This window comes from Lates calcarifer, linkage group LG6 (assembly GCF_001640805.2).
Source record: "Lates calcarifer isolate ASB-BC8 linkage group LG6, TLL_Latcal_v3, whole genome shotgun sequence".
Taxonomy (NCBI): domain Eukaryota; kingdom Metazoa; phylum Chordata; class Actinopteri; family Centropomidae; genus Lates; species Lates calcarifer.
In genome coordinates this window covers 17,484,840-17,497,696 of record NC_066838.1, presented here as the reverse complement: position 1 = coordinate 17,497,696, position 12,857 = coordinate 17,484,840, and the positions used below count along the sequence as shown (strand labels likewise).

General features: G+C 39.8%; 3 protein-coding genes across 3 annotated transcripts; 1 reads left to right on the top strand and 2 right to left on the bottom strand.

The window, feature by feature from the left end:
* Nucleotides 1-148: 148 nt before the first annotated feature.
* On the bottom strand, nucleotides 149-4,605 carry LOC108889496 (14-3-3 protein beta/alpha-1). Its single transcript, XM_018685965.2, has 6 exons — nucleotides 4,467-4,605; nucleotides 3,001-3,302; nucleotides 2,766-2,889; nucleotides 2,385-2,548; nucleotides 2,051-2,146; nucleotides 149-1,955 (listed from the first exon to the last, which is right to left on the bottom strand). Exons 2-6 carry the CDS (start codon nucleotides 3,292-3,294, stop codon nucleotides 1,899-1,901), a joined length of 735 nt encoding a protein of 244 aa, XP_018541481.1. The 5' UTR covers nucleotides 3,295-3,302; nucleotides 4,467-4,605; the 3' UTR covers nucleotides 149-1,898.
* Nucleotides 4,606-5,724: 1,119 nt separating this feature from the next.
* Nucleotides 5,725-8,710, top strand: ognb (osteoglycin, paralog b). Its single transcript, XM_018685964.2, has 6 exons — nucleotides 5,725-6,677; nucleotides 6,794-6,869; nucleotides 7,161-7,325; nucleotides 7,414-7,616; nucleotides 7,734-7,826; nucleotides 7,955-8,710. The coding sequence occupies exons 1-6, from the start codon at nucleotides 6,579-6,581 to the stop codon at nucleotides 8,123-8,125; spliced, it is 807 nt and encodes a 268-aa protein (XP_018541480.1). The 5' UTR covers nucleotides 5,725-6,578; the 3' UTR covers nucleotides 8,126-8,710.
* LOC108889498 (small integral membrane protein 4) lies at nucleotides 8,238-12,813 on the bottom strand. The gene is made up of 2 exons (XM_018685969.2): nucleotides 12,117-12,813; nucleotides 8,238-8,950 (listed from the first exon to the last, which is right to left on the bottom strand). Exons 1-2 carry the CDS (start codon nucleotides 12,268-12,270, stop codon nucleotides 8,859-8,861), a joined length of 246 nt encoding a protein of 81 aa, XP_018541485.1. The 5' UTR covers nucleotides 12,271-12,813; the 3' UTR covers nucleotides 8,238-8,858.
* Nucleotides 12,814-12,857: the final 44 nt, after the last annotated feature.

The following is a 12,857-nucleotide window of genomic DNA, read 5'->3' as shown; positions in this document are numbered from 1 at the left end:
TGAAAACTAGTTCTCGCACAAGGTCTAATATCTATTTTATTTCGCCCTCTGATTTTGTGCTATTTTTTAATCAACTAAAATGTCTTGTCAAGACTAAACCACCTTATAAAAATATCCCGTGAACAAAAATGACGACGTAATTTGCCTGTTATCTTAAACGAAACTTTATTTCACTGAATGGTCTTTGACACTTTCCTATTTCTTACATGTATAGTGAAACTAGAATGGTTTTAAAGATACATAAACACAAAGCTAGAATTACACCAACCATTGTTTATCTCCATTTCGTCATTGCTTTTTAGAGCTAATCTAGATTTTCACAACCACGTGTGTGCACTGGGTAATAGACTGTTACAGAAGCAAATTTTTAGCCATAAGACTTGTCAGTAAAAACAAAGCAAGTAGATACCTGATATACAGACAGGCTTCGTTCCACATTCACTAACTGCATTTTCATCAAGCATAATAATAAACTGACATGATTTTTTTTTTCAACAGAAGATTATTTCAATTCATTGGAGCATTGTCAGAGTAAACAGACTGTCAGCTATAATGTGGAATGGTGTCTTCAACTACAATATGTGGAATGTAGTGGTGATACATGGTATTGTGACACTGAGCTTCTTTCCAAATTGCACCTTCAAAATAGACCTGATTTTCGAGGCGATCATTCACGTCGGCTATCTTTAACAGCAGAGTGATGCACCTGGATGGAAAAAAAATGAGGTTGACATTTACCAATTTTAAGTTTGTCTGGTCTAACTCGTTCTTTGAGATTTCTAGAAACAAACAAGCAGATGCTGCCACCTAAACGAAAGTAGAGGCTGCAAGAGAAAGCCAGGCACAATTTTTTTTTCTTTTCTTTTTTTTTTTTTTTTTTTGGAGAAAACAACCGCTTTAAGAGGAATATTTTGCAAGCAGGGTCGATACAGTGTGGTAAGACATTTTCAATTAACATCAATAAAAGGTTACTTTAGGTTTTACATACAGATGATAGTCAATCTTGCAAAATACATGGAACCACATTTACGCACATACAATTTTCATTGTACTGAGATCAAGCAGCACCTGAACAGTGAGTAAAACTACAATGACAATCCATACTTAGTTAAAAAGAAAAAAAAAGGAGCACTGCTTTTCCAAAAGCCTAATGTGGAATGTCGTATGTCTGAACAAATCTAACATGACAATTTAAGGGGTCCCTTAGAACCTGTGAATTTGTGAACATGATCAAGGAGAATTACACCAAGATGTCAGTGTCACAATACAGCCTGCCTCCGTTCTGTATGAGCCCACAGCAGAATTGCAGTTAGTTGAATACAGGATTGTACGTGTGTCTGGCTATTCAAAGACAAAACTGTTTTAGGGGGTTGTGAAGCAAATGGAACGCCTACCATCACAGTGTTTGGTGGAAATCAACTGCCAGTTTAATTACCATACAATAAAACCTGTAAATATCATGAGGAATCACAAATAAGAAAAGTAACAAAAAAAAGGGATGAGAAATGCACAACAAACTAGCTGGGACAAAGGAATTTGGAAGGACGATTAAAATTCACAACACCCCCCTCCCACCCCAGACCATACGCACAATCTTTCATATCCATTCACACTTGCTCACTCACTACATACAGACAGACGCACAAAGCTGACAAAAAACAACAGCAACATGGACTCACTAATCAATACAACATGTTTCCACAAAGTGACTGAATCTGCTAACAACTGAAAATTACCCTGTCACCTCACAGTGAACTGAGAGGGGTAAACTAGTTGGTCAGGAGCAATTCAGGCTGCTTGTCATACAGAAGTGGGAGGGGCTGATGGAGTGGAGGGGGATGTATATAAGCTGTCTGTGTTTAAGATAAGAGTGTAGGTGGATTAACAGTGCAATTCCATTAGTTTTCCCCGTCTCCGGTCTCTCCCTCATCTGCCTGGTTTTCTGATGTCCACAGCTGGGAACAGATAAAAGACAATGTTATGATTTGCTGTGAACAGTAAATACATCAGGATCAATCAGAGGTAAATTAGCATGGGCTTTAAAACTCACAGTCAGGTTGTCCCTTAGTAGTTGCATGATCAGGGTGCTGTCTTTGTAAGAATCCTCGTTCAAAGTGTCAAGTTCAGCGATGGCTTCATCAAATGCCTGAAATTCAACGATTAAAACTGTTATTTAAAGTTGTGTAATCTAACATCTACATCTTAACACTCAACATGTCTTGGAGTTACTCAGCCCCGAGGGTTAAATGCTCAATTCCCCTCCAATGGGTGCAAGTAATTAAATGTTTTTGCCAATTTGTAATGTTTACTTCCTTCACATCTTTACAAATGTGATTAACCAGTACAAACATTTGTTAAGTTTGCCTTTAGGCTTCAGTTCGTACCGTCTTAGCCAGGCTGCAGGCCTTGTCCGGGTTGTTGAGGATTTCATAGTAGAAGACTGAGAAGTTGAGGGCCAGGCCAAGCCTAATAGGGTGTGTTGGCTGCATCTCTCCCTTGCTAATGTCAAAAGCTTGCTGGTACGCCTGCTGGGAGTTCTCCACTGTATCTAGAGGCAGAAAAAGATCAACAAAAAAATTAACATCACTGAGGATATTTGGGGGTTGGCTGAGAGATACTAAAATGCTACACAGAGCTGAGGGGAATTGCAAAGTTGTGTAATAACTCTCAGTGGGATCATCTCTACGACCAATTTCACATTACACATAATTATTTAATGCGTTGTTGAAATACAAAACTATAATGGAAATCATTCCCCTACTTACCCTTCTTAGTATCCCCAGATGCAACCTCAGACAGGTATCTATAATAGTCGCCTTTCATTTTCAGGTAGAACACCTTGCTTTCAGGATTAGTTGCATTGGCAATGAGATAGTTGTCCAGTAGGCCCTGAAAACAATAGTTGAGTTTTTCAGTTTTGTGACATCTAAACAACACACAAGCAATGTCATCACAAATGAGTGAATTAAGACTGTAAGTGTAAGAAACTAGAACCCTTACGAGTACATCATGGCAGATTTCCTGCAGCTCAGATTCAATCTTCTCCCGGTATTCACGTGCCATCTGCTGTTTTTTGTCATTGCCCTCAGTCTTCTGCTCAATGCTTGAGATGACGCGCCAGGATGAGCGGCGTGCTCCTACAACATTCTTGTAGGCAACGGAGAGAAGGTTGCGGTCCTCATTTGACAGCTCCGCACCTTGCTCAGTCACTGACTTCATGGCTGCAGCCATGTCATCATAGCGCTCAGCCTGCTCAGCAAGCTTGGCCTTCTGTACCAGGTCGCTCTTATCCATTTTCTAGACTGAGGAAAAGAAAATACAGTGTAAGAAGTAGTTATGAGTAATCAATCAAAAGACAAGGAAGAATGTTTGACAATAGTGCCCACACTGTCCATTTACCAGACATTTATGTGTGCTCTGAACTCTGTTATAAACTGATTTTATTTTGTTTCAGCAGACCAAGTCTTTCAAGCAAGGAAACCACAGGATTCAATGGAAAGAGTGGATAAGCATTGCGAACTGGGCCCCTAGGCAAGTGGGTCAACCATACACATCACTTGCTAAGGTTAGCAGCTAGCTAGATAGGGTTCTCCAATCCTGTCTCGCCCTGATCTTTCCTTGCCTAAGTTGGTCTAAATGTGACTGAGGCCAATTCGTTGAGCAATCTTAGCAACTATTATAATGTAAAATTGAATACTAACTCGTTTAACGTTGTTACAACCGACACTTGCTGCACCAGACGAAGCCTTCCCGGGTCAGGCTTTAATGCCCTCCCCTGATGTTGCTAGCAACGCTAGCGGGGTGACACATTTCGCTCACTGATGTTAACGTTAGCTTGTTAGATGCGACCGATCTGATCATCATTTGTTTTGTTCCTATTTACTATGGCGACCTAACTGGATTAGATAACGTTATTGGGGCTAATCTGTCGTATTTATGATAACGCAGAGCGGAGTGGAGTGGCTAACAGCTAGCTACCGTCGTCTAATGTAGCGTTACCGCTATCTAACGGAACCGCTATCTAACGGTAACGTTCGTTAGCTAGGCCAGCAAAAGCAACGACTGGCTTTTCATTTTTAAAAAACACGGTTACGGTGTTGGCAATTAACATTTGTCGTTTTTAATAATCAACAGAAAAGAAAATCTCGTACTACAGTGTATTACTTTCGCGTTTAATTCATTTTCAGCAGCTGTGCCGCGGCCCGCCCAGCCTGCCGAGCCTGTCAGAACAAAGTGTCACGGAGTCCGACCGTCGGTTAGCTCGCTGGCTAGCAGCTAATGCTAACGTTAGCTAGCGAGCTAGCCGACTAGCCTTTCACAAACCCAGCTAGCCTGCTCTGTTAGCATTAACAGCTTCTCAACGGGATCCAATCGGACACGATGGAACGACCATTCTAACATTGAGCTACGAATGAAAATCTAGCATTATAAAGCGCTATTTATGCTTGCGAGGTTATTATACTCACAATATTGGCGACTTTTAATCCTGCTTTTTTATCTCTCTCTCTGGACGATTCAGCCTCCGTCCTCCGTCTCGCTCAGCGTATCGTTCAGGGCAGTACCACTTCCGCTACACTGGCACTTCTGTTTCCTCTTTTCTCACCACACATCCATAGACATACACACATCTGCCTTACGTAATGCACCCACTCCTCATAAGCTAAATAACATAATTTGTACAACCAAATTTAAAATAGAGCTTTCACACACGCTTATTATGTGCGCTATTTCTAAATCTAACGTGTTTTAAAAGGGCTATACCACCGCTTTCACAATAGGCCGATTTACTCGGCTTGATGATTCTTCTCTATTTTGTCTTTTTATTGTTTTAATCTGCTTTTTATGCTTTCTTTTATTTCAAGTCACTTATATTGGTTTTACATTTTTATCTTTTATGATTCTGATTTTATTGTGTCGCCTTAGTGTGATGCAATTTCTGGCTTAATTAAATCAAAGTGTGCATACTACTGAAGAATATGTTCAATTTTTTTCTCCGCAGTGAAACACTGGGGAGACACAAAGAGGAAATTTGAAAATTTTGCACTAAAAAGATAGCTGCTGATTCTTGTCTGGCACTCCAACAGAGTTGACTGTGGCTTCCTGTTTTAGCTATTGAGACAATATTAATATCAAAAGACTGGTTTCACCAGTTGTGGACAAACAAGTCCCGGTTCAGCTGTACCGCAAGGTTACAGGTCAAAGGAAGCGTCTGAGTATCTGAGCTTATCAATGTAGGGGCTTTAACCTGTTACTCCAGTTGAACATTGGTTTCTGTGATACTATTTATCTGCCTGCAGCACTAGCAATATACTGTAAAACATCTTTAAATTTAATTAAATTTAAATCAATATTTGATTTTTGCCTGGCTGCATATAACCAACCATTTTCTGAGTAATCTGCTTAGTTTTGTTTTGTTGCTTAGTTTTTCTACAGAACAGATTAATTATTTAGTTTATGAAAGGTCAGAAAGTTTCCAGGGCCCAAGAGAACATCTTCAAATCACATGTTTGAACAACAATCCAACACTTAAATATATTCAATTTGCAATAATTTAAATCAGAAAATTCTCACATTTGAAAAGTTGCAACCACATTTTCAGGCATCTTTGCTTGATGGACTTAAATACTCAATGAATCATCAAGATCAACTAATTGATTAATTGACTAATCGTTTCAGCACTTTCTGACTATTTAAAAAAAAAATCTGATTGAGTAGCTTTAAGGGGCCATTCTCTGAATGCAGAGTAGCTGTAATAGTATGTTTTAAAGCAAGTTTGTTTTCTAGGTGAGAAGCTTTGACACTTTGAGTGTTAGAAAAAAGGTACTTGTGCTCATTTGTGATTTAAAAAACAACACTGCCTCATGTAATGGAAAACTGGAGTTTCTGTTGAAGAAACTGTGTAACTCTCCAGCTGCTTGAAGGGAAAAATGTTCATCATAACTCAAAGAAGGAAAACAGCTGCACATGTTCTTGAAATAAGCTCAGAACTCCCCAATGGCAAAATAATGAAGGAACAAATGAAAGAAAAATATTCTATCATCCTTAAAAATGTCTGTTCTTTGATAGGGGAGCAGTCCTCTCCTAAAGAGGCTGAGTGTGCTAACTACTGTCAGTTGGTAATTGGTATGCAAACTTATGTATAAAGTTGAGAAATTGACATATTCAAAATAGTTTTCTCTCTCCAGTACAGTGCTTGCTTTGGCAGTTCATTTTATAATTCACTGCATTTTTCACCATCAGTAACTGGAACCTGGGACCATCCTGTTTTTCCAGTAACAACATTCCTTGTCACTGAAAGTAAAATTTAACAGCAGCCTTTATTACGCTCACTTGGTAATTTGCCTACAACCAATATTTTGACCATTTGTGCTCCATGTTTGCTGCATTCTAGTCTTGAAGAGTCATCATGACCACTGAGAGGGAGACAAACACAGCATGTACTGAGTTAAAGTTTGTTTCCTTGTCTTACTCAGCGGTATACTGGCAGCTTCATAAAAGCTGGATGGAAAATTTTCCTGCTCACATGTACCTCAGATCCCAGTCTAGCAGACAGCACTCTCTTCTCTCACCAAGACACCATGATGCAATTAAGGACTTTAATTTTCACATCTGTTATGCTCCCGTGGATACTGTCTTCTGCAGCAAAAGATGAATACATGGAAGCAAGGAGACCTGAGGTAAAACTATCTTCTGGGGGTTTAAACACTGTGAGAATGAGCAGCTGGAAGAAATGCATAATAGTCTGTGCTGGGAGGAAAAGTACAGCTATTATGAAGATTTCTTCTTTTTGCAGAGAGCTATTACGGACGTTTCTGACTATGACCTCCCTGAAACCTCAGACACTGGCCCAGCATCTCCAAAAGCTGAAGGTAAGGTTTGTTTAAACAGATAAATAGTTTTAAACAACTGTTTCAAAGCCGATTATGCAACACTTGCTGAGGCATTCTTCCACATTTTTGTGAATGTAGCTAAAGCCTGTATTATGTAATAATGGGGCTGATCAAGTGTCCTCAACTAAACTGTGTGTAGTGCATTTTAAGCTGCACAGTCACATCGCCAGGACCAATTAGTTGACAAATACAAAAAAATAATAAATAAATAAAAGTTTATGTAATAAAATAAAAAGAAGGTGATTCCAAAAAACCATGTGATCGTTTCAGAGCTGCCAACATGTCTACTGTGTGTTTGCCTGAGTGGATCTGTTTACTGTGAGGAGGTGAATCCTGACATGACAGTTGTCCCAGCACTGCCAAAGGAAACAGCATACCTCTACGCACGTTTCAACAAAATCGCAAAAATACGCAATCGTGACTTTGCAGACATGGGTAAACAGAAGCTATTAAAATATTCAACTAATTATCCTCTTGTGAATGTCATCTTTCAAACTCTTTGTATATTTCGCCCCCACCCCAGCCACGTTAAGAAGAATCGACCTGAGTGGGAATCTCATTTCTGAGATAGAAGATGGAGCTTTTTCCAAACTTCCCAATCTTGAGGAGCTCACTCTTGCGGAAAACAGACTGACTAAACTTCCTACACTTCCCACCAAGCTAGTCTTATTCAATGCCAATTTCAACAACCTTAAAACCCAGGGTGTAAAGGCGACCGCTTTTAAAGTAAGTTAGCTACTGATTCTACTTATCTCATGCTGAACTATTGCAGACATTTTGTACTTTGGATGTGTGATAAGAGCAAGTGGCCTGATCCAAGATAGTGGTCTATTGTTGTTGCAGAAACTCACAAGACTGGCATATCTTTACCTCGGAAACAATGAACTGACAGCAGTGCCCCACCTTCCAGAGTCTCTTCATGTTGTGCACCTGCATGTAAGTTCATTCACAGCAGATTAATTAGAGATGCTCTGTAGAAGCAATTCGAATTTTTTCCCTGTCTGAGAAGCAAGTAGTAGCTACACAATGGGCCAATTTTGTGTGCTTGGATTGGTCTCTTGCAGAACAACAAGATCTCAGCAATAACAGACGAGACGTTCTGCAAAGGCAACACCAGTTACTACATCCGGCACAACTTGTACCAGGTGAGACTGGATGGGAACCCCGTCAAGCTGTCGCAGTTCCCTTACAGCTTCGTCTGTCTGGAGACTCTCCCTGTCGGATGGTACAACTGAAATTACCAAAGCATGCTTTTGACAGAGGTAAACCTTGGGGGGGTGGCAGGGAGCTCTGTGTATACTGAAGGCTGCAGATACACACAGAGTAAAACTACCATTTACAAAATACTGTTCTTAAGTTACATTTTATATACTCAAATCTACCATACAGTTCAAGACAAGGCAACAGTTTTCTTAAAAGAATTAGGTATCAGGTTTAGACACGGAGAAGAGAGAGCTTGTGTTTTTTGTTTCTTATCAGCGCAATCTGCCAGTGTGAGACACATCTGTGCAAAATCATCCAGGATGTCTTTAAATACAGAGGCTCTTTTTGCATTTTTTTTCTTTACTTACAATTTGGCTGAGACTGTTCTGTCTTGGCAGGTGCTATGCAATGTTTTCAACATAACAGATGGACAGATTCGCTGTCAAATCAGTGCTGAGACTCGGGTGTGGTTATCATGAACAAAGGAGACCAATATTGTGATATTTTTTTCAGCCTTCATCTCACACCGTTTGTATTATTACTGCTGTGTTGCTAACATTTCTTAAACCAAAGACCATATAAACAATAAAAGATGCATGTTGGAAGAGATTTTTCAATCAGCCTCTCACTCTTCACTTGCTTGTTGTAACCCAGTAGCATGCTACAAAGTTTATTCCAGCCTGTTTGAAACAAGCGAGGGAGCCGGAGTCCAAGAATGTGTCCTTCGACAACACATGCCAAGTCCACATCAAATCCAACCGCTGTTCACTTGGCTGCAGGCTCATTCAGAACTATCAGTCCATCTGCTATCTTCTGCTGGTACTCTCGTTCTGATCGTTTTCTTCGGTAGACATCATCTGGCGAGAAAGAAAAAAAAATACAAGATAGGTTAAAAACTTGTGTATGACCGGACCTTGTATGGCTGATGTGTGAAATTGAGGACATAGTTGAAAAATGTTGTGGAAGTTAGTTAGTTAGTTAGTTAAAAGCTCATTCACACCTGTGTCACCTGCCATGCGGTCAACTGAATAAGATGCATACAGAGGTGTGCTTGCAGTGGGAAGGCCTGACCTCACACACAAGGCAAAATACTACCAACTCTCTTCTACAGAAAGTAGCTAAGGTTTGTCCAAAACGTCACCAGATTTCTCGCTAGGTGCTTGACAATAAGTTGCTAAAGGTGTCTGAAAAGTCAGTAAATCTAGCAACAAAGGCGTCAAGTTGGCAACACTGCCTGTAAACACCCCCCTCAATCTACTCACCAATCTGCCTTTACAGCCTTGTTGTGTTTATAGTCACTTTCTTGCAACTATTACTAACCTTCTAAGAACAGCTTTTATAGAGGAGGTATGCACTAAATTAAATTAGAAGTTGGAGGTTGGCGGTTGACGTTGATGTCACGCACCTCTGGAGTAGTTCATTTATAGCCTAACATTAGCTTTTTACTTCTGGTGATCGTATTTAGGCTTCAAAAATCATAACAGTTTTGAGACAGCAACAACCAATGAAGAAACTCGAACACTCGGCTGAGCGACCAATGGTGCAAGTTCATTGCTCAGTCAATCAGTCAGTTGCAGACATTCACATTTCTAAGGCTGGCATTGCTGTTGCAGTCCAGCCAAATTTAATGGACTGAGATGAGATGTCTGATACAGTTAAAGGTGCAGTGAAGGTGGACTACTGAGACTACATTGTGGATGGCTTATGTTTGCCACTCGTGTTCTTATAAATAACAACAGTTTGACATGTCAAAGTAGGAAAAGTACAGGGTTCTGTTCTCTATAAGTGAGCCAGCATGCACAACAGACCTTTTTCCAAAGAAGGAGTTTTGGCTTGTCACATTAGGAAAAGTACAGGTGTAATTAAAAACATTCATAGCAAAACTGTGTTCCACGTAGATCAGCAGACTCCAGGGTACTGGTATTACTGTCAGTGTATTGGAATAATTAATGGAATTTGTTTGACCTGTACTTTTCCTCCTATGACAAGTCAAATGTTTGCCCTCAAAATGGTCTGTAACAGGAGTCTGAAACCAAAGCAGCTGAAATTCAGCAATAAAGCTTTTTTTTGTTCCACTTGTGTTTTTCCTACAGTGACATGTCAAAAGTTCTACTGTGAAAAAAGGGCCTATTAGTTATCCTGCAGACCTTTTTCAATTCTGGAAATATAATGTAAGACATAAACTACTTACAAGCTGAGCAATGAAACTCGGAATAGGAGGCTGTTTTCTGCAGAGGAAAACATTTCTCTGTATCCCTAAATGGCCTCAGAATACAACAGGATAAAATGTGCAGGACTGCCTTTTTTTCTTTTTATAACACAAGAGGATTTTGAATCCTTTTCTTTTCTCCTGAAATGGCATATTTGAGCACATCTGGAATAATGTAATATGGGTTCAGTGAGAGCAGAAACACACTGGGGCTCTTTTCTTTTCAGTCTTTTGAGTGATCCTAGTATATCTACTCTCTTTGAGTATAGCTACAGACATGTAAATATACTATGAACAACGTGTTTAAGAATGCTTGGCAGTGCATTTACTCAAGTACTGTCTTTAAATACAATGTCTGAGTTACATATACCTGAGTATTTTCTTTTTTTGCTTGTTTATAGTGCACTTCTATTCCACTACATTTCGAAGGGAAATCTTGCACTAAATTTGACAGTTTCTCTGAAGACTCAGATTATTCAAAACAGGTCAATTTATAAAATATGATGCATTGTGTAGACTACTCAACAGCATATTAAGTACAACATTAAAATGCAGTTCACACATTAATGCATCAGTAACAATAATCCATAATCACATTATATAATATGTTATAGCTTTGGCAATTGGCTGTTTACAGAAACTGCAACAATTTTGATAACTGATGACTTGTTGAAGTGGTTAATCAAGCTCAAATGCGCAGGTTTCTTGCTTTCCTCCATTTTATATTAATGTGAATTAAGTATCTTTACGTTTTTGACATCTGTAGTTGTCATTTTGGGATCTAAGAGCAGGGCAATAATGATAATGAAAAAAAAAGCAGTTGTAAATACAGTCTGTGCTCCAACAGTCTGTTCCATAGTCAACTACTGCCTGTTTTTCATCTGTCTCTCAGTTTTTCCATATTTTCTAATGGTGGCAGAGCAGACGACTGTCGAGAGGCTGCAGTAAGGGAAAGTTTGAGGACATATTTGAGAGGTCAACGAAGGTGTCATGGTCCAAGTCTGTACACAAGCTCAGACAAAGCTGAATTACCAATGAGGCAGAAGCCCACCCAGGGGCCCCAAAAGCCCAAAGTTTTGACTCTATATGATATGGATCTATATATTTTGATTGATAGCAAATTTAACAGAATGAAATTTAACAGAATGAATGAATGATGAACAGACTGATGTGAAAATATCAACTATAACAGGTCATCCGTCCTGTGGTCCTGGTTTTGGGGGGTAAGCAGGACCATTCATGTGTGTCAAGTGATTAAAACACAGAGTAATGGACGCAGTTTGATGTTAGAGAAAGTGGGGGTTATTTTCTTAATCAATACATCGGTTATTGTCATTATTAGACTGATTATTCAGTTTACACTGATAGCGAACTCACTTCTAAAGTGCTGGTTGGTGTCTGTGTGCCTGAGGAAGTAATCAAGCATGTACAGTGGATGACAAAAGGAGCCCAACAACATGTTTTTGCCCCTGGGAGGCCTTGGTGATTAACCCGGCTGCGGGCTCACTGTAAACTCGTGGTAAACACATTGTACTGTTCCAGCATGGTAAGTTTCAAGTCTCGTAGCTTAAACGTCTGAAGTCAAGAGAGGCAGCTTGCAAGACAGGTAGTACTTAATACAGTATAGCAGGTCGGAGATCAGAAAAGCAGCGTGTCAAGTTTGGGTCTATTAATTTGCTTTTAACAGCCGCTTAGAATCATTGAGCAGGTACTTACGGAGGCTAACAGGCTAACTGACACCATGCTAGCTGCATACTAACTCAAACTAAAGCTTTACTATTGAATAGACGCTCAATTCGTCATTTTATACTCACAGAAAGTCTCTCTTCCTATCCTCACGTTGATCATGATCCACTCCATGACCCCTCCGATGCAAAAGAAAATAGGAAGGAACCTGTACGTCCCAAAACGACGTTTACCTGGGACAAGGCTCAGTAAATATTTTAGGTTTTCACTCTTATGAAACATCTTGGCTAATAGACATACTCAAGTTGTGTCTCGACAACCAGTTTACAGTGTCGTGAAGAAACTCTTCGGGTAAGTTGTTCCAATGAACAGCATGGACCTTTCATTTGTCCTTTACAAATGTTATGAGAGCGACGGACGTGAGAGGAGAGGGTGCGCTTGTTGTATAACCTGGCATAAAGCAAATGAGCGTGGTAGCCTAGAACGTGAAGAAGAACCAAGAGCAGCCCGGCATTGGAATTTAAAACAAACGCACCCACGACGAGTCGCAATGCTACATTCATGCCATGTCGTTTAAACCATACTAACGGGCAGCCGAATGGGAAAAAAAACCGTTCATGAACGTTAGTCCCCGACTCGTGATTCCGATTCGGCTATAAAGGGAGTTTCCGACGATATCGCCCATTTAAAGGAAACACACGTGTCATTTTGCTTCAAAATAAAATATAATGTTCATATTAATACGCTTGATTTCAGCTTCATTTATCAGAGAGATACATTACGTGTTAGAATCTGGTATAACCTGGTAATGGACTGCTACAAATACGAAATTTAGGGCTGGTTATCCGGTGTGGCTACAAGGTCAGCAG

Bases quoted from the DNA above. Each gene is read 5' to 3' on its own strand.
- ognb (XM_018685964.2), top strand. From the start codon at position 6,579: ATGATGCAATTAAGGACTTTAATTTTCACATCTGTTATGCTCCCGTGG. The intron at 6,678-6,793 runs GTAAAACTATCT...TTCTTTTTGCAG, and splicing joins TGGAAGCAAGGAGACCTGAG to AGAGCTATTACGGACGTTTC. The intron at 7,827-7,954 runs GTAAGTTCATTC...GGTCTCTTGCAG, and splicing joins TTCATGTTGTGCACCTGCAT to AACAACAAGATCTCAGCAAT.
- LOC108889496 (XM_018685965.2), bottom strand. From the start codon at position 3,294: ATGGATAAGAGCGACCTGGTACAGAAGGCCAAGCTTGCTGAGCAGGCT. The intron at 2,890-3,000 runs GTAAGGGTTCTA...TATTGTTTTCAG, and splicing joins AAATCTGCCATGATGTACTC to GGCCTACTGGACAACTATCT. The intron at 1,956-2,050 runs GTGAGTTTTAAA...ATCTGTTCCCAG, and splicing joins TACTAAGGGACAACCTGACT to CTGTGGACATCAGAAAACCA.
- LOC108889498 (XM_018685969.2), bottom strand. From the start codon at position 12,270: ATGTTTCATAAGAGTGAAAACCTAAAATATTTACTGAGCCTTGTCCCA. The intron at 8,951-12,116 runs GTGAGTATAAAA...CTTTCTCGCCAG, and splicing joins GATAGGAAGAGAGACTTTCT to ATGATGTCTACCGAAGAAAA.